The sequence below is a fragment of the Cupressus sempervirens genome, chromosome 5 (assembly GCF_028749045.1).
Source record: "Cupressus sempervirens isolate cs-2001-9-10 chromosome 5, ASM2874904v1, whole genome shotgun sequence".
Taxonomy (NCBI): domain Eukaryota; kingdom Viridiplantae; phylum Streptophyta; class Pinopsida; order Cupressales; family Cupressaceae; genus Cupressus; species Cupressus sempervirens.
In genome coordinates, this window is record NC_143122.1 from 261,108,092 (window position 1) to 261,130,153 (window position 22,062).

The 22,062-nt window shown below is 34.3% G+C and overlaps 1 protein-coding gene across 1 annotated transcript; it reads left to right on the forward strand.

Moving 5' to 3' along the window:
- Positions 1 to 5,660: 5,660 nt before the first annotated feature.
- On the forward strand, positions 5,661 to 10,295 carry LOC149555538 (6-phosphogluconate dehydrogenase, decarboxylating 1-like). Its single transcript, XM_089829634.1, has 2 exons — positions 5,661 to 6,437; positions 9,135 to 10,295. The coding sequence occupies exons 1-2, from the start codon at positions 5,807 to 5,809 to the stop codon at positions 9,950 to 9,952; spliced, it is 1,449 nt and encodes a 482-aa protein (XP_089685760.1). The 5' UTR covers positions 5,661 to 5,806; the 3' UTR covers positions 9,953 to 10,295.
- The last annotated feature ends 11,767 nt before the right edge of the window (positions 10,296 to 22,062 follow it).

Genomic DNA, 22,062 nt, shown 5'->3' on the forward strand with positions numbered 1-22,062 from the left:
ATTAGAATAATGAGGAAATGCTTGCGAAGTCTAGAGTCTATATTCTCAAGAACTTTCTCCCTATTGGAAGTCTATTGGGAAAGCAAGATACTGAGAGGATGGGGGTGGGGGGTGAATCAAGATCTATAAAACTTTTATCCTTTGAAACAGTTATCAAACTAATATCTTTCTCCACTAATCCTTATCTCAACAAATACATGAATCATGCAATTATGTATTCACATCCATAAACATGAAAGTAAATTATCAATAGATAACACAAATATTTGGTAACCCAAAAACCCTCCAAGGTGAAGGTAAAATTGGGGTGGGGATGACACCCACAAATCTTCAGTACTACAGTAACAAAGTTTACCTATTAGGGCTACAATTTTGATCACTTCTAATGATCTACCATATGAGGGTTCTGCTCTGTTAAGAGTTACAAGACTTATCTAATCTATCTTGATTAAAGGATTTCAAACTTACAAAAAAGTAAGCCTTTTGTTAGGAAATTTACACAGGCCTATTAGGACCACTCTTTTAAGAGATTTACCCTGAAAGACTTGCTAGAATCTATCAATATGCAACCCTTTAGTTAGCACTCTAATGTTTGATAACAAATCTCCTCTTTCCAATGTTTGATCCTCTCTCTAATATGATATAACTCTCCTCTGCACTTCACTGCTCTCCTTGGTCGCTTTGTTTGATTCTCTTTCAAACTTCCAAACACACACACACACTGCATACACTATTATGAAAATAGGGTTTGGATCCTCCTTTGATAATCAACTAGAGAAGGTTCTAGATCAAGATCAATGATCCAAATTTCTCCCTATTTCCACTTAAACCTTTCATTTTTTGATTGGTTAAACACCTTGCATTGGGATTAATGATAAAAAAAAATGCGTAATCAATTCCTTGAATTACTCCTTGATCATTAAAACATGAATTAAGTTAGTCAAAAATGGTTTACCTCAGCGTTTGTGCAATTCCAAAAAAATATATCAACACTTTCTTGCTTAACACATGAACACTCTAATGCTCGGTCATGACTAATCTTCATGTTGTCCCTCCACTTATGTATGCTCAAAACTCACTATATAACTCAACATGAACTGACTTTGTATAGCTCAGTGTATACTAGCTTCTGTCTCACTTGACATACATAGAAATACTCAGCAACCATAGACTTGCTCAGCAATAACAATTGCTCGACTACAACTAAGATATGAACAATTCTAATGTACTTAGCTCAACCTTCATTGGATGACTCGATTGTAGTGATGAATGACCAACTCTGCCAAATAAATGACTAAGTGTTTGACACTAATAGACAACAAACTATAGGCATCAACACTCCCCAATAAAGCTCATTTAATCTATCATTATATATCTTATATCTTATTAGAAATTTGTCAAATGTATTCCTTCTAATTGAGTAAATCATTTACTTGAATCTTCAACTTGGAATGTATAGTTGAAGCACCCATGTTGTATGCAACAACTCTTGTCGGTGCTAGTGATACAAGTGGAAAATGATTAGGAAATGTTGCTTCTTCTAAATATTTATTGATTCTACCGATCAACTCTTACTTTCCTGTAGCAGATGTGCCTTGAACTATCATATAAAAGGGCACCATATGTTTACACAGTTATAACTATGTCATAACAATGTCAAATGCATTTGTCAAATTTAAAAGATCTAGGGTATCCTCTTACCACAAACATTCACGATAGGACAATTGAAACAAATTTGTTGATACTTTTCATATATAAGCTCTTAACCATTTTAGTTTTGGTAGTGAAATTTATAACCACCGTCTATCAACTTATGAGAAAATACAATGGCAAGTGGGTTATGTAGAAAGAAATATTTGTCAACAATCCAATCTATAAAAATTCGAAGTGATTATGTATTCAAGATGAAAGGGAAGTGGTCTTGAGGAATAGTTGTATTGTAGGATGTGTGCAAAATCTATTGGTTAAAAAGATCTTTGAAACCGTAGAGAAAATGGAACTAGTAGGGATATAGGCAAATGAAGATTGTTAAATCTCTTTGTCCCAAGTTTTTGGGTTCTATAATATTACAATCAGGTAATTCAAATTTCCTTCATCTCCTCCCATTTTCCAAATTCCTAATGTGAAATGAAAAGTTTCTCAATTCTATTTCTTTCAAAATTTAAATTTTGATTACTTTTTATTTATTTTATTGTTAGGATTAAAATCACATTCCATTACTGATAAAAAAATACTGATAAAAAAAATTCACAATCCATCCAATGTCAGTAGAGCACAAATTTCATATTTTCATTGTTTTAAAAGTTTTCTTTTCAAACAAAAGCATTAAAAAACATTCAAGAAATAGAAACATTATTTCACAATACAAATTGAGCAAAACAAAATTGATACTTGTGAATATTGATCTGCGCATGATCTATTCACAACAAATTCTTCACCTGGATTAAGTTCCATGTTTTCAAACAAAGATAAAGACTTATAAAAATTGAAACCATACAGGAGAAACAAAATAAAAATTATTGCATGTAGATGTTGCTAATAAAAAATGCATCTTAAAACCATTAAATTGAAACACAATTGTGACTCACCCCTTTTTTTGGATTCAATGGCTCTATTTTTTTTTGATTAGTAAATGATCAAAGCCTAGATTAATTATTTTTATTTATTGTAATTAATTATTTTTATGTGTTAAGCGAATTCAAACCCAAGACCTCCCACATAAGAGGCTCACAAGTTACCGTTGTGTTGTAGGCTCTTGCCTGATTCAATGATTCTATTCAATGTAAGGAAAACAACCAATTTTTTTAGCAATGCAAATTAAGTAGAGCAGGGGACAATTATGTGATTACTACAATGATTCCAGGTTAATAACATCTGTTACAATCACATTAAAATTGGTTTGATTACAATTATCCTATAATCATTTCACATTAACAACACATAATGATATTAGACTCAATAGTGGTGAAGGGTTTGTACCAATTGTTTATAATTTAAGAATATTAAATAACATGGATATTTTTTTTGATAAGTAATGTTTGTATTATATTGATAAAGAGAGATACATTGTTATGGTATGGCTAGAAGCCTTTCAACCTATAGTACCTTTTCTCTGCCCATACATATGCCTTTAGAGAAACAAAATTTCAGAGTATGAACACTCCGACGAAGATAAACCACCCAACCCAACCACTATACTAGTTGAATAAACAAAAGATCTTTGTTGTTTGCTATTCCTTGAACCAACGTGTTGCTTCCTCACGAGTGAAAGTTGGAGTTGAGTGATCATCCATCACCAAAATCCTTTGTCTCACTTGGTAATACTTTCCACTGCCCTCCTCCTCTTTGACTATCAAAGATGCATCAATCCAACTGGCTACACCCTCCTTAAGGTGGCATTTCTTAATTTGTTGTCCAAGTGCAAGCATGCTCTTCCTCAGTGTGGCCTTCATAAAGCCTCGTTCCTTCTCTTTGGGCACCCAAATGTGCTCAATCAAGAATTCCACTATCAATTTCTACCCCTGTTCTACTTTGGGGATGTGAATGCCTTGCAAAGTTGAGGAAAGCCACACCACCAGTGGTTGAATAGAAGAGTTCCCTCCATCAATTAGCCGCCAAGGCTTAGAACCCATCTCAATTCTAACACCCAAAACAACTCTCTCAATTATATCCTCTAGCCCTACAAGGTACTATCTTTCTACACATGCAACCACCACCCGACATACCTCTTCTTTTGATTCCCCCACCATCAACGCAAGTGCAACAAACAATGATGCCACATCCAAATTAGATCTTCTCTTCCAAAATGCCTCCAAATATTCTGGCCCTAGCATCCATTGAACACCCTTTAGAAAGATCGGGTCGTCAAAAACAAAAATATGTTTAAGATGTCGCGTGGAAATTTAGCCTTTATAGGTCTATATTTGAGAGTTTGAGCTGAGAGTGAAGTTCACCTCCATTTCCGTCTCAGTGAAAAAACAAATGAGCTTGCCCCGCCTTCAACATGAATTAATCTACCTCAAAACTCTCCAGAACGAAGCACCAAAGTGAACCAACACTCCATTTGACACGGGCAAGGGATACATTGGTAGCAAGGAAATCTCTACTTATCGTGAAATGATTAATATCATCAAAAGTCGGACTCATAATGCCTTTCCCTTTAAACCTCCAATTTTAATTATCATGGGTGAATTTTGTGTCTAAAGGCCTAACGATAGTTCTCTCTTTATTCAAATCAACGGTGGCAAAAGTCCTCAAAGATTTCATTTTGTGGACACAATGTTGATTGACACCTAAATTGGCTAGCAAATCCGCCACTCTGTTCACTTTCTGAAATGAATTTGAAACCTTAAAATCATTGAAAACCAGAAGCAATTCCTTGATTTGTTGTATACTTTGATCCAGGTGCCATGCCTCCATCTTTCCTCTCTTAATACCATTTATGATGATCTCCGAGTTACCTTCCAGATGTATTCGTTTATAGCCAATTTTTACTCCTAAGCCCAGAGCCTCCTTGGCTGTTGAACATTCTACAATATTATTTGTTCCATCCTGCAAGCGTTTGGTTGCAAATGTGAGTATTATGCCCTTATGGTCTCTTGCCACGCACCCACACCCTGAAACCCCTGGGTTTCCCCTCTCCACCTTGTCAAAGTTAATTTTAATCCAACCTTCCTCTAGAGGTGTCCATAATGCCTTTGCCCTCTTAGAAGTTGGATTAGCCCCAACAAGCCCATGAACAAGCCTAAATAACATAGATATTTAACAAAATATTGAATTACATAAAAAAATTTAATAGTAAATTATACATATGTTGTAGAAATTCAGAATTCTATTATGAAACTAAAGAGCCCTAATAAATTAGATAAATTTTATATTATTTAAAATTTAATCATAGAAACAAATATTTAACAAAATCTTAGACAATATACCCATTAAATCTATATGTCCAAATCTAATAATATTAAAATATAGAATTATTAGTTATTTCACCTATAAACACATAATTAATTAGAGTTTAGACTTGTGAAATATTTAATTCCTTTCGCAATAAGCAACAATATGTGAAGTATGATCTTTTCAACAATATGTGAAGTATAATCTATGAAATGATTACTCTCTCTCTCAACTCTCTTCTAAAGTACTGTTAAGTTTGTTTTTTTTTTTCCAGCACTTATAACTATCTTATTCTTTGATTAAAAAGAAAATATTGAGAACGCCTACACTAACTACCCATACTGTTAGGTTTGTTTTTTTTTTTCAGCACTTATAACTCTCTTATTCTTTGATTAAAAAGAAAATATTGAGAACGCCTACACTAACTACCCATACAATTATTGGTGGTCTTCTCCCATTAAGTCTCTCCTGCCCACAGATCCGTGAGTGCCGCGAACCAAATATTCGAATCAGGAGATCCGACGGATGCACGTTTTCACACCCAAATTATTATTTCGTTTCTACGGCTCATGGAAATCAAACCAAAAAACAGTGTGTTGTCATCATGACGAACAATCCTCCCACCTCACCACAACATTTGAGTGTTAATAATAATTCAACAAATACCGCAGGAGTCCCAGTCAAAGTTGGTGTGCGTTTGGGTGGTTGAGTTCCGAGTGGAGAGCTTTAGCTATAAACATACAGACTAATAGGCAGGCATTTCTATCTGATAAAATTAGCAAAACTTTTGAGGTTTTGCTTTTGGTGTTGATTTCTGAACGCAAGTTCGGCAGAGTGCTACAGGAAGAGGCGAAAATCTCCCCGAGTCTCCGAAATTTGAGATATTGATCGCTGAATACAAGAAAACGCGATGGCTGAATTGTCGAGAATAGGATTGGCTGGATTGGCTGTGATGGGGCAGAATCTAGCTCTCAACATTGCAGAAAAAGGCTTCCCCATCTCAGTCTACAATCGGAGCCCAGAAAAGGTAGATGAAGCGGTAGAAAGAGCCAAACTGGAAGGCAATCTGCCAGTGAAGGGCTTCCGTGACGCCAAGGAATTTGTGCTCTCAATCCAGAAGCCCAGAGTCATAATCCTTCTGATCAAAGCAGGACCCCCTGTGGACAAATCAATTGAGACTCTGGCTGCCCACATGGAAGAAGGGGACTGTATTGTGGACGGTGGGAATGAATGGTATGAAAACACAGAGAGAAGGCAGGAGGAAGCGAAGAAGAGGGGGCTTCTGTATTTGGGCATGGGGGTTTCAGGGGGTGAAGAGGGTGCCAGGAATGGCCCTTCTCTTATGCCTGGAGGGTCATATGAGGCTTACAAGTATATTGAGGATATAACTGTTAAGATCGCTGCGCAGGTGGACAGTGGCCCTTGTGTTACCTATATTGGAAAGGGTGGATCCGGCAATTTCGTCAAGATGGTGCACAATGGGATCGAGTATGGTGACATGCAGCTTATTGCAGAGGCTTACGATGTGCTGAAGTCTGTAGGTAAGGAAATTCAAGACTCAATTATTTCTCACTTTCAATGAGTGCTCTTTTTTGGTGGGTGATATGATCTGATGAAGTCTGTAGGTAAAGAAAATTAAGAGTCGATTTGGTTTCAATTTCGCAATCCTCTCGTGTGTGGTCATTATTTCTGACAATTTGGAGTTGTAACTTTCCAACCCATCATCCTGGGTAAAAGATGATTAGGATCATCCTTCACATTTAGATGAATTTATAAAATGTAAATCTCAATTATCAAGGAAATCCTGTCTAAACTTTCGTCAAATTGAACTGATGCACACAATTCCTCACAAACAATAAAAAATAGTCACAAAAGCACCCAAGCATCTGAGTAGAACTGTATCAAATTCTAATATAGCTAAATTTCAATATTCTGCCTGAACATTCTCCACTTTTTGCCCTTATTATAAGATCCAAAAAGGTATCCTTCGTGTGGTTGCAGATTTTTTGCATACAAGACAAGTGGAACCTGCTTTATGATAGGAACTATACAATCTCAATGAAATAAAAACTGTATTGCAATCTTTTCAAAATAAAAATGTTATTCCAATTTCATCAATCTAGAAGCAATTTTTACAACTTGAACCCATTTTCTAACCAAATCCATCTATAGAAACACCAGATTATGATCTTCAAAACTCTGCATTGGATAACTGCTGCCAAAATTAATAGTGACCAAAAGGAGATTGATGCTTCTATATCGAATCCTCAAAATCTAAAATTATTGAACCTTTCGGTTTAACATAAAATTATTTTTTGCTTAAGATGTGCCAACTTGACTGCTTACTCTTTCTTGAATACACGCCACGAAAGCGAAACTTAGACTCCTTTATATTCTAGTATTTTTTCACTTTCTTTATTTTTAATTGATTTGGGCATTTGGGTGGTCCTACTAGAAGGTGGATTAGCTGCTTTGGTGCATGATTGTATCATTCTTTTGTCCTCTTTATATTCATACATATCATCAATTTTAAGATGTAGAAGATCTTTTGGCAAATCCAGAGGAAATAAGTATCACTGATCGATTTCTGTGGTATCTTGTATTGACAAGCATTCTTCATTGTAATTTGTTACACAAGCCTTTGTGAAACCAATCCTTTTGCAGATACACTGTAGCAGATCACCAACTTTGTTCTGCCTTTTTTAGCATCCTCCTACGAGCCTTTTCTTCACAGGTTTCAGTACTTGGTCACTTCTAAATATTTGTTTTCATAGTTTCAAAGAAATTCACTATCCCTTAAAAAATAGTTCTTCCGTGTGAACTCTTTACGAGAGTGGGTATACACCATTTACAAAGGGACATACTTAGTGAAGCAATGACTGAATTGCTAAAACAAATTATGCATAGAACCATTCCCACAGTCTTCATTTGTATCTGAGTAAACAGTGCAACAACTTCCTAGCATTCAATGAACCAGTTTTGGTTGCTCTTAAGCTTGCGAATGGTATCCACAACTGTACTGTGGTCATGGTCATGACTTCTTCCATAAATTATACCAAGCATGACTCAGAATTTCATTTCTCCATATAAGATGCATCATTGTGCTATTTGCAACCTACAGTATAAGCAATCTTGGAAAATTAATCCACAGCAATGACTACAAAATATACCATCAAAACCTGTGTATGACTCAATATAAAATCCGTGCTAATACTTGCCTAGTTTTAGTTGCCTAACTTTACAAGTTTGCAAATGTAACATCTGTTCTCTTAGATTGCAATATCTCAAGTATTAAAAGACAAATATTTACACTCTTCTAGTTGTTGCAGGATTTTATTTCTCCCATATTATTCTGAAAGCTAACTAGCATGTGCTTTACATAAAATTGTCTTCCTCATGGTAGCTTGAGGAATGCACAATTTCTTTTTTCTTGAATAAAATTGATCATGCATCATGAAGTCCAAGTGGGAACTCATAATGCCTATATTTGATTCTTTACAAGCATTATTAGTGGCTCCAAGGGCCGGATTTTAGTGTAATATATCCTTGTGATGCTTCAAATCTGCCACCTCATTAGTCATAGCTGTAAATGAAATCCTTTGAGAACCAGAGCACTGGGAACCACATTTATCGTCCTTACTTCGCCCTTGATTATAATTTATAAATGTGAAAGTTCGCAAATAACTAGGCCATTTAATATGGGGAGCATGTAGTTATTCTTGAGTTTGCAAGCATTGTAAAGCTCGATGATCCATATTTAATGTGAATGCAAATGTATATTGATGTCTGAAAGCCGGATTTGTTGGCCTCCACAAAAAAATCTTTGGTATTAAATATTGTCTTCAATGGCATGGTGACTGAACAGTAGCATAGAGTTCCTGGTCATAAGTGCAAACTATCATGCTAGCTTCACTGAACATTTTCCTGTTATTTGCTACAAAGAGTCCTTCTTGGCTAAGTACATCCCCAAAAGTCATAACTATTGTCACAGTCAACTTCATAAACCTTTTTACCTCTGGAGGAGCTAGTATTTGAGCTGTTGCATCATACAGCTTGAGATCTTGGAAAATTTGTTCATCAGCTTGTGCAAGTGAACTTACTTTCATTTGAGAATTCACTAAATTCTTAAGTGAAATGGATTTTTTTTGACTACCCAAACTTAAATTGTTGAGCTTAATATTGAAGATGATTTGTGAAGTTTTGAAGTTTAAAAAGTGTATGTTGACTTTTGTGTGTAGGCAAGCTTACAAACCAAGAGTTGCAAGAGGCATTTTCTAGTTGGAACAAGGGAGAATTATGTAGCTTTTTAATTGAAATCACTGCAGACATTTTTGGGGTTAAGGATGATAAGGGGGATGGGTGTCTTGTGGACAAGGTTTTGGATAAAACTGGTATGAAGGGCACGGGTAAGTGGACTGTGCAGCAGGCAGCAGAGCTTTCTGTTGCTGCACCCACCATCGCTTCTTCATTAGACTCTCGGTTTCTTAGTGGATTGAAGGAGGAACGAATGGAGGCTTCCAAAGTATTTGCAAGTGTAGACCTTAGCAGTGGGAGTGTGGAGGTCTCTAAGCAGACATTGATTGATGATGTGAGAAAGGCTCTCTATGCATCCAAGATCTGCAGTTATGCCCAGGGGATGAATTTGATCCGGGCCAAGAGTACAGAGAAGGGATGGGATTTGAAATTGGGTGAACTTGCCCGGATCTGGAAGGGTGGCTGCATTATTCGTGCAGTTTTTCTGGACCGGATAAAGAAAGCTTATGACAGGAATCCCCATCTGGCTAGTCTATTGATGGACCCTGAATTTGCACAGAAGATGATTGAGAGACAGTCTGCTTGGCGTCGTGTTGTGACTTTGGCAATCAATGCAGGTATCAGTACTCCAGGTATGTCTGCAAGCTTGGCCTATTTTGATTCCTATAGGAGAGACAGGTTGCCAGCCAACCTGGTGCAGGCACAGAGAGATTACTTTGGTGCTCATACCTATGAGAGGATTGATATGCCCGGATGGTTCCATACAGAGTGGTTCAAGATTGCAAAACAATCAAAGATTTGAAATATTGAGTAAGCCTTGCTTTCTCCAAGTCTTCTGTTTTCAATCTTGATTAGTTCTGAACATGAGAAAGTTTTCTGAACTCAGCAAAGGCGTTTCTTTCTTAAGTTTAAGAAATAAAATTTATGTCTATAATTTTTATAAAGGTCCTGCACTAATTTCTTGATTGAGTTTCAGAGCCATAGGATGCTCATATGTTGCTCTTTTCAGAGTAAGAGACCAAATTATGTTTGGTTTTCTAATTGTGATCCATGATTCTTTAATGGAAAACATAACATTTGATATTGCAATGTCAATGAGGTTAATGGAGAACAATGATATTCTGTTATTAAATTTTTGTTACAAATTTCTGTCTCATTTAGCATGCTGCTAGCCCAATTCAATTTAATTAGCTCTTATCTGAAGCATATAAAGACAAATTCTAACTAGATATTTCTCTATGCTTTGAATTTTTAGTTTTTTATACCAAATGGATAGCAATTTAATTGATTATGGTGTTTGCAAGTAGTTTACTTAAGTATCTAATATCTGTCTTTCTACTCCTAAGAACTTTTGTCATGTAGGAGCTTTTATTTAACCAATCAACATTTTTATTCAGTAATATCATTGTTTCAATTGGAAGTAACAAAATTCTACTTGTACTTTGTAATAAAACTCAGATCTGACATATGGATAAGGCGATGTATCCAAGGCAATATTTTTCGTCCTGTTTTTACTACTGGCGGTGTTTAGGGTCTGCTGTGCTCTTATTCTGATGGGAATAAACATTGCTTTACAGCCTGAATTAGGTATATGATAATTGAATGGCGTCTCTGTTTGGCTGCTGACCTTGAGTTTTTGAAAACATTGTTTCTTATTTATAGGTCACGCATGTCTTTTTGGTATATACATAATTCATTCCATTTTTAACCCCTCCTCTGGTCTTCTTGTATCGTATCTGGCTGTCAGTATTCTTGTAGTGGTTGATTCTTTTCACGTTGTTCAAGTTGAATTTATGTATATACATACACACGCACACATTTCTACAGTCCAATTTGCAGACTTTTTAGTCATCGTCATATGCAAGTTAATCTCTTCCTTTCTCTAGATGTTAGAAACAAATGCACCCAATCAAATAAGAACAGAAAACTGAGTGCAAGCATTATCAATTTGTCCCATATTGATTGGCGGACACATACTTCTGATTTCCCTATAGCCCAGCAGAGTGGATATAGTTCATTATATTTGTATCTCGTTATTACTTGGCTTAATATTTAGTCTGGTGTGGTCTTATTCTTATGACATCAAACATTGCTTTACTAGAGAAACATTTTATATTTTGATTTTACTGTACCTATGTTGAGCTGCAGAACTTGGGTTTTGTCAAACATTTAAAAAAAAAAAAAAAAAAAAGTACAGATATGCATGTCTTGTCTGTATATGACATAAAATTCTCTGTTTTAATCTATTCTCCTTTTGTATGGCCTTCTTGCATCTGCTTTGCAAATCGGAGCTTGTTTAGTGGTTTTCTTTTTCATGCTGTTCAAGTTAAATAGAATTAACATAGATTGTAATTAATTCAATTTGGAGATATGTTAGTCACCTATGTGTGCAAGCTACTCACTTCTTTCCGTGAGACATATTTTTATGGTTGTACCTTCATTTTAGTTCTTAGAGTTGGAACTTATTTCTTTTCTTTGTTTGATATCTTGTTTTATTTTAATATTAATATGCACTTGTGAGACAAAATTGTTTTTTTCTTTCTGTTTGAGACTTTCTATGTTTTTCTTCCTAGTGCAAATCTAGTGATTTTTGTAAGTAGATGTTGGTGACAACGACACACTGAACATATCTATATCTTTGATGAATCCCACTTTTTGTCTGATTGCAATATTTTTTATGTATATTACATTTTGACAGTTTATTATCTTTAGATCATTAGGTTTTCACAGTCCATAATGTGTTGTGCATGCTTTTTTGAGTAAAATCAGAAGGGCAGAGTTGGTCAACTGAACTTTTAAGATGTTGCCGACACGAACCAACCTGTGGACTGAACAGAGAAGGTAGTTAGCTTTGTGATTCAGATGCAAGTTTTTGACACCGTTGTTTCAGTTCACACTTAGCGATCATCATCTACGTATCATCTGTTTATCATCTTGATAGCAAATTATATAGTGTGCTTCAAAATCACAATGCTAAGTAAGCTTACTCCAGAACCCTTGCATGTTCCAGATATTTTAACAGTCAAGTGGTACAATATAGTCAAATAATTTTGAGTTGCAAGTATTGCAATCTCTTCTTTGATTGAATTACTGATCTTGTTCTGGTGACAGTAACCCTCCCAAATTATGCCATCTCACTAGTTCCACAACCTTAGATTTCTTGTGTGGCTACTCAAGTTGGCACTGTTAGTAATTAAGATATTGATTTGCATTTCATAGTTTGAAAATTTTTCATATTATTGAACAGTATTTGTTGTAGTTACTTGATCATTATGAGGAATTTTGTCTAGATTTTGGTGTTTGAAAGCTATAGAGTTGCAATTTATATTGGACTTTAGGGAGATGTCTGATTTGGTTTTCTATTTTGTTAAGAACATTCTGAAATAAGTTTGTATGACTAAAGTACGAGGATCATTTTTCATTTAGTTGGTAACATGTGACATTTAGGCCCTAGGTCCTCTGGAGCCCAAATGGGGATCCAATCTTGGTCACAGCATACACATTTTACTATACATTCAGCACATCAGTAATATGATGCAGAATGTCTTGGTGGTGTTGCCTCAGCTTCATTGCCCTGGAGCTAGCCCAGTGGTTTCCAGGAATTGAACCTGGGCAATCATTGTGGTAATATTTGACTTGACCAGTCATGCATGCTGCACTAGTTTGATACTAATGCACATGCACTAATGCTTATTGTGCTCTAACTTATATGCATTAAAATCTGCTATCTCACTAGTTTGACAACCTTAAGTTACTTGTGTGGTTCCTGGAGTTGGCATTTTTAGTAATTAAAAAATTGATTTGTGTCATACTTTGAAGAATTTTCATATTGAAAAGTATTTGTTGCAGTTAGTTGATCATTACAAGGAATTTTGTTTAAATTTTGGTGTTTGAAAGCTTTTCTTTTCTGCAATTTATGCTGGAGTTAACGGAAATGTCTGATTTAGATTTCTATCTGTCAAACACATTGTGAAACAAGTTTCTGTAACTGCAGTTTATGAGAATTATTTCATTTTATTGGTAATGAGTGACGTTTAGACCCAAATAGGGGTTCAGTCTCAGGAAAAATGTGCACTTATTAGTGTTTTACTATAATTTCTGCACAAGCACTAATATGGAGCAGAAAACCTTGGTGTTATCTCTTTGGACATATTGTCCTGGAGCTAGACCAGGGTTTCCCAGGAATCGAACCTGGGTCATTATTGTGCTGATGTTTGACTTGATCAGTGACGCTTGCTGCACTAGATCCTAATCCATGTGCACAAAGGCTCGTTGTCCTCATAATGTCCATGCACGATATTTGCTGTTTGCAGTCCATAGATAGTATGATTTGGAATTTTGGAGGATCTAAACCTTTGGTTTAGATTTGGGTTAAAGAAATAAATTTGAGCTTGAGTTTCTTTGCTTAGGTTTTCTACATTTAAAAAGCCACCCCAAACATCGGATAGTTTGACATTACATGTTATTATAGGAATTTTACAGTAGTTATCTGCCCCTTTCTTAAGAAGTTGTTTATTTCCGAGATCACGAAAAGTATTTAGGTTTTTTACATTTAAAAAGCCACCCCAAACATTGGATAGTTTGACATTACACCTCATTATATGAATTTTACAGTAGTTATCTGCCCCTTTCTTAAGAAGTTATTTATTTCCGAGATCAAGAAAAGTACTCTCTCTCTCTCTCTCTCTCTCTCTACTGTATGACATATATCATTCTGTTAAATAGTTTTAAGAAACTGTGAGCAAGCTGTGGCAGATGCATTTAGAACATTATGAGTCACCATTAATATTATTACGTTCGCGCACACACACAGACACACACAGACACACACAGACACACACACACTACCCCCCAAAATCTGACATGCGAATCTTATAGTTGTGTGTTTGGATTAGAGCACTAACCATATTAGCTGACATTAAGGTGAGTGAGTGTAGAGTTTGCCAAGTTATTTAAACTATAGCATTGTTGCTTGTCAAATTTATATATTTTCTTTTATACATATCTTCGTTATCTTTCAGGAAAACTTTACATTATACCCTCTAGTATAGTTTTTTTATTATAAAAAATTAACGAATCTAATTACACATCACTAGTGTTAAGGGATGAATAATTATCTCTAATAACTGTATTATTTATTCACTAATTTACCATAAATAATTAAGTCTAATTACTCTAGTCCTTACTGTTTACTTCCAGATCTACAAGTTACCCATTACTAACAATCTAAGCAATTCTCATCTAACTCCTTGATAACATATGTCATTAAAATATATAAATACTTATATTCTATTCTCTCAAATTCCATTTTCATATTCTAAGTCTTAATACTATTGTTCCTAAATGCCCTTTCCATCCCAAACGTAATAGTCTAACTTGCAAAATTCTAAAGGTATTAAGTCATCCTACACCAATTTTTTTTTAAAACCAATTTGTTTAACATATGTTCTAATGTCAATAAATTATGATGTACCAGATTTTCATACGACTAATCAATATCGATTTCTACATCTTAACTAAATGAATCCTAAGACATAAAATGTTAACATCTTAGCAACATACCTTATTTAATAAATTATTATGTATATTTATATATTTATTTATTCTTAATCTATGTGAAAAAAAAAATCTAATATACATATATATATATATTCTTCGTAACATCATAAGTCAAGAAAATATACGTAACTATATATATCTAATCTTAACCCAATTAATTATCATATTTAATCCCACCCTGGTTTCCTACTTTTTGCCTACACATGACATTAATCCTGCCTAATTTAAACCTGAACTATACCAAATTTTATCCCCAAATATCTTACTAACTCTACCCTTAATTCTACCTAACACCATACTACATTTTCCCCTCCAAAATCCCACTTGCATGGCTCCCCACTAACACTTCCTCCTCTTCCCTAGGTCCACATGACATGGCTTAAAGTACAACTTGCTGCAAATTTGCTTCCCCTAGGTACTTGGTGTTACGTATAGACCAAGCACTTTTTGGGTATAAGCTTTTTGTTTTAAGGGATAACTTGTAGTAATTTGCAGCTCCTTTTTAATGCAGCCAAACACTTCGTAATGCAGCCCCTTGACGCCTAGTTTCCCACGTGGCTGGTTGGAGGGTGAGTTGGGGAGGCTTCCAAGGTGGTCGGCCTTGGAAAGTCTCCCTAGTCTTTTCTCATTAATTTTTTTTTTTCATGTGAATTATGAGATGTCAATTCAGATTTTTATTTTATTATTATTTTATTTTTTTAAGAATTTGGGATTCCACTATTATATTGTGGGGATATTCATAGGTACTTCTAGTATCATAGGATATATGTTTAGAGTTCTTGAAGACATAATCTTGATTAGTGAGTCTATATTTTCTTTTTGTATTTTTTTAATGTATTTTAAGATAGTGACATAAGGTTATAAGAATATTTTTATGATTATTTTAATGTTCTGTAATCTTGGGGAAATAATTTTTTTTTTTTTCCATACAATTTCAAGAGAGGTGAAATGCATATCTACAGCCAGTCTTATTCATGGATTTTGAGAAATATGCATTATTCACAAGCTTCCCCCCCCCTCCTTTTTTTTTTCTATTGATTCTACTATGATGTTTGTTGATTATATAAGGATACAATGGTGTATCTAACCAATGAATTAAACCAAAACTAGAAGGCCTAAATGCTCAATTTTTCCTTACATACAAGAAGAACTATCAAGAATAGCGAGTCTTTCATTACATAGCTTATGAAGTTTCCATACATCCTTTTTTTTTGAAAATATTGTTTTAAATCTACAATATTCTTCCATCCATCATTTATGAAAAATTTCCTCCCAATGATCTTCAATCAAGATAAGAAGATGAATCTCAATACATCATTTTTATCATATTACATAAAATTTCACAATGGATATTTTCTTACAAGTAAAGTATATACCATCACTAAATCTTTCCTTCCACATTTTTAAACAATACACCATGATGACGATACTCTCTTAATAGAAATGAAATCACAATGGGCCTTGAAGACCACAATACATCTGAGATGGCATAAAAACGTGGGTCTCTCTTTACACATTGGATTTTCCAACATTGTCAAGGGTGAAACCCTAACATTTTCAAGGGATCCATCTTCACATAACTTGCACATGCACACAAATTTGGAACCATGGAAGCTCACCTCCCAATCTAGGCCTCAAAGAGGCCACCCCTGCGCTAGGGGAAACAAGGCTCAACTAGGATACACTCAAAACATCACAATAACAAAAACCAACGCTTACACAATGATTCACAGATGAAATCATAAACATTGGGTGAAGGTGGACTCTTCAAAGAGGATATATCATAACAAAATATATACAACATAGTGCCATTACATTTTGCCTTATCAATGCCTTCAAAACAAACCATCTCCTCATTCACATAAACCTCCTTGTACCTCCCAAAATAACAACAAAATATACACAACATATTGCCATTGCGTTTTTCCTCATCAAGGCCTTCAAAACAAAACATCACCTCCCCATTTACATAAACCTCGTACCTCCCAAAATAACAAGATTCATGGTCTTAATGGAGCCCATACTCCATGATATAAACAAGTCTTCATCATGAGGTAATTTTCTCAACTGCAATGATGAGCCCAACTTATGCCCTTCACCCAAGGCTTCTCTTCCCACCCAAGGGTGAGTGAAGCCTTCACACCCAACATAACATTTAGTCCACCACAACAAAAAATCAAGGAACAAAAATCGAATGCAAGTAAATCCAACATGCTCATTTATATACACAACAACTACTACGTAAACCAAATGCAAACACATACATCTTACAAGAACATTTTACCAATTTCCATTCTTCAACTTCCATGAGATGAGAGAAAACATGGCATGAAGCACTAACCTCCTTCAAAGCTAGGGTTATGAAAATAGTGGTGAAGAGCTTCCTTTCTTTGCTTCCAAGTTTCTTCCTCCAACCCTAAGTGTCTCTACAATTAGAGAGTGGGTGAACAAGTACTAAGTTTGGCACAAGCTCCCTAAAAACACCTCCACTTCCATTCTTGCCTACCCTTCTTACACCCGTTTACCTTTCTACCAATAGGAACTTAACCAAGTGGTGGGGTGAGGAAAGAGGTCATGTGACACTGATTTTCGAATTGGCTTGAAAATGACTAGTTTAGAGGGTCTTCTAAGTCCCCTAGGCCAACTTATGGTTACATTTAGACCCCCAACCTATACTAATACCATGTGGGTGACTTATTTTCACCAAAATAACATTAGGGAACCACTTTAAGTCTCTCTAAAGTTCCTATCAAATTTTAATTTGAGTTCCATCTTGAAAGTGACTCATCCTAACACTCTCCAAGGTGGGTTAACTTAACCTAAATTTAATCATTAAGTGACTTCATGCCAAAGAATCCTATATGACATGCCATTTACACATAAACAACACAAGTGTCAAATGACACACACACATTAAAACACTTTACACATCACGATGACATGTCTCTAATTAATCATGATCTCTAACTATAACACTCGTGCACAATCACATTACAAAATAACACATCATAACGAGGTTTTGAATCTTCCAAAGATTCACCTTGGCTTTACCATGTTCACATAGATTGAACCTTGTTTCCCCAAATAATCTCCATGGTTCAACTTTCCTGCACACTCAACTTAATGTCAGTAGCCCAATGAAATAATATAGAAATACATGCAGATAAGTGTAGAATAATCTAATATCACATAATTGCTTTAACATATTCAGTTAACTTCCAATTAATCGTTTCTATAAAATATTCAAAACATAGAAATATCAAGATAGGTATAACATTAATCTTTCTAATCATAACAAAATTACCATTCTAAACTCTCACAATCCTTATCTATTATCACAATGAAACACCGAAGTCATATCATACGAACATGAAAAAATTGATCTTAGTATATATGTCATAAGTGAAAATCACTATTGCGCAAACTTGTTAACTAGTATCCTTTCAAATCAACTGACCAAGGTAATATTTCTAACAATGTCCTTTTTATCTCGTTATGAGGTGCGTGTGCTCCTAAGGTCAACTTTCCATGCCATTGAATGTTTCCAAATTATGTCATCATATTTTTAAACCAATCTACGTGTGCAAGCATTTATGTTCGTTGTTGTTATAATCTACATCCTTTGTTATCTCTTAGAAGAGAAAATGTTAATTCATCTTTCCTAATTGGCTAGTGGATCATTCTATAAATCCTTTGATTGAGTCGCTAGTTTGAACATATAGAGTTTCATTTTCAGGTGATCTTAGTTATTCCACCTAAAGTTATTTAACGGGTATTACACTTATAATAACCAAAGTCTGCTTAGTTTCTAATAGGATCTCATAAATCATTATTAGTAACAAAAAATGTCAATTATAACCTATTTAACTCCTAAACACATTCATTTCTTTAGATCTATAATAGGGTACTAATGTGGGCCTTACAATGGTAATGGGATAACAATATCTTTTCCTTGATGTTTGAGCACATATAGTGAGAGCAGTCTTTATCTTCATTTATTGTTTCACAATTGATTTTCTCATCTCATAGCCTTATTCTAGCCCTTTGCAATCAGAATAGCTCTCCAATGACATTGTTTATAGCCATGCCATTGATTTGCTTTCTCTTTGTCACAATAATTTTGTTTTTGCTTCATTTGCTTTCAAGGAATTGTATTTCTTCTTTCATGTGATAATAAATATTTAGATGACTTTAGCTTTCTATAATCATTGGTTCTTGATTATCTTTCTCTGCCCCTTCATAGTGACAGTCTTCATAACTTTTGGTTCTCAACATGTCAAGGGTACCTTTCTTTCCCAATTCAACTTTAGACCACCTTTATGTTAAGTAGGAGATATTTTCCAGAAGTAGTCAAATTGAAATATTACTATCAGGATTCAACTGTGTAGTTTTTTGAGTCAAACTTGTTGATCCATCTTTCATGATTAGTAGTTTGTATGAGCCTAGCTCACATGAGAATGAGCGCACTCATTGCATCTAGGTGATGCTTACAGAAATAAGCACTGTGGACTTCCTAGGAGCTCCCCCATCCTAGTAATACTACAAGTTGAGCATGCTTAACTACCTATAGTTTCCTCCATGGTTAAATTCTTACTTGTTGCAGCCACATTTGCAAAGCCTTCAACAAGTATTGTGCCATATGAACCATTCATTAGAAAGCCCCTTAAGCTCATCAACTGATAAGTAGGAGATATTTCCCACAATACTAATCAATTAATTAGCATGAGGGTCTTTCTAATGAATGGGAACACTTCTTGAATGATTTGTGAATGAGGCTGCAAGTAGAGGGGGTTAACCATGAAGGAAACTTTGTATTCTCAAGCTAGAGTAGTATTGGGATAGATGACCTTCTAAGAAGTTTTGGCGCTTCACCTCTGTGAGTAGCACCTAGATGGAATTAGTGCTAAGTGTTCCATTCATTCCCACATTTATGTTCCTACTTATGAAAATGAGGCTAAAATGAAATATTTTTGTGTCATTGTAAACTTGTAGTGTCCTATATCATCATTATTCCATGATTGACAAACAACCATTTTACTCTTGGACAATGTAACTTTTCCATCCTATATGGTTCTTATCAATTATGTAATCCACATAATGTCCATGCTTTGGACTGATCTTAATTTATTTCAATTTCGTGATTGTAGACTTGTTTTGGTTTTTTTAAATGATGATCTCCAAAAGTTTTTTTATTCTATATACATACTCTTTCATTCTAAGAGTTGTGTCTTTACATAACTAGTAACTATAATAATTATATTATATTGATAATATAATTATTTTAATAACATATATTATATTAATAATATATATATATATATATATATATATATATATATATATATTACTACAACTAAAATTATTCTAATAATGCTTACTAAATCTAACGTTTGTGCTCCTCCTCATGTTCATTGTGCATGCCATCTTCGTCGTTATGGGCAAGCCAGTTCTTTTAGTACTCAGACCTATGGACTTACTAGTGGAGTTCTAGAAGACATGCATGAATAGTGTCCTTGATGCCTACTGCTACTAGGTTTGATAATTATGGTTTTTTATTATTATTTAAGAATACAGTCTCGGGTTAAGTTTTTTGTAGTCTGATAATGTTCGAAAGTTGATATTATGAAGTTTTTTGGTATTTTGTAATTTTGTAGTGGTCTTTCTTCTCTTCGCACAGTTTTCTTTGATAATCTATACAAGGTTAGTCTTCTTCTTTAGAATTAATCTCTACATGCTTCTTTGGATATAATCTCTACATACTTCCATGAGTTATTAGGTCTCTGGTTCATGGCATGTATCTCTACTGCCATTTTTGATATTGTAATCAAATCTTTACTCTTTATTAATATATATTGACGATAGTCTTTTGTTATTAAAAAAAATATTAATTTTTTTATTTTAATGCATAATACATTAACTTCATATATTTAGATAATTAATTTAATTATTATATTTATCATTTAATTTTAATTCTCATATTTAATATTAATATATTACACAATGATTATATAGTAATATTACAACTATAGTGTTATCAATATTTTATTTACTTATTATTTATCTATATATATGAATTTTATTTTGATAGCACTATCACAATCCTCCCCTCTCAAAATTTTTTTGAAGCAAAAATAATAATTTATACACAACTTTTTTTGTAGAACTATTGTATGAAACATATAATTAGATGCAAGAGGATTTTAGTATACATCAAAATGCATGGAAATTCATGAATGGTACACAAGAATGTATGAAAACACAAAGAAGACACATGAAAACATGAAGCAAACATGATGTAGATGAAGGGAATAGAGAGCACCCCAAAAATTCATCTGAGATTAGCATGCACATCATGTATACAATAGTCCCTTGAATAGCTTCTAATAAGAAAATACAAGTGCATACTACTATGCCATGAAAGCGGAAACAAACATAGTTGATTTCCCACAGTTAAAACCTTGAAGGAAAGTGATTGCAATTCACTGATCTAAATAAATTTCAACAACATTACGCCATACAGATTATTATTCTACAAGCATAAAACTAGAAGAATGAGAAAAAATAGAGAACACAAATATACGTGGGGAAAACTTTTCTAGATAAAAATCCCACCCTCCAAACTATCAAGCTAATGTATTATTCAACAACAAGTTACAATACATTTTCAACCTTCACATGAAGATTTACATTTTGCTCCATTCTGGAGAAAATCTAGCAACATAACCCTGTGCAAATAACTTCTCATCTCTCTTTTCATTCTCTACAACACTGCCTTGTACTTATAGAGTTTTCGTACAAGAGGAAATTGTTTCTAAAGCATCTACATTCAACACATCTACAAATTATTTTAGAAACTTCCTTATGCACAACCCCTGCATAAAAACAAAACACAAGATAATAAATCACCAAAAAAAAAGCTTTATGGTTTTCTACTCCAACTCTTTTCTTGTGGAAGAATCTAGCTTCATTTAGCAACCTTCTAAGAAAGTATAAATAAAAAAATAAATTATGGTAAGGCTGAGTCACCTTTTCCCAACAATCTCCCATTTGATGAAGACCTTACAAAATTCAAACTGATGAAACTATATCATCACATCCATTCATGAAACCACATAAATCTTAACAAATGCTCTCATGCTTCAATTAGACAATAGTCCAACGAACATAAGCATAAGTTCCCAGTGATAACAAAGTCTACACAATAATGCCACCACTCCACTATTCTCATGGGCTACATAGAAGCATAAAAACATCAGCTTCTTAGCCCAACACAATTGTGAAGTCATCCTCCGAAAAACAAGATAAAACATCAGCCAGAACAACAACCAAATTGATTGGTCCAATCCAATTGAT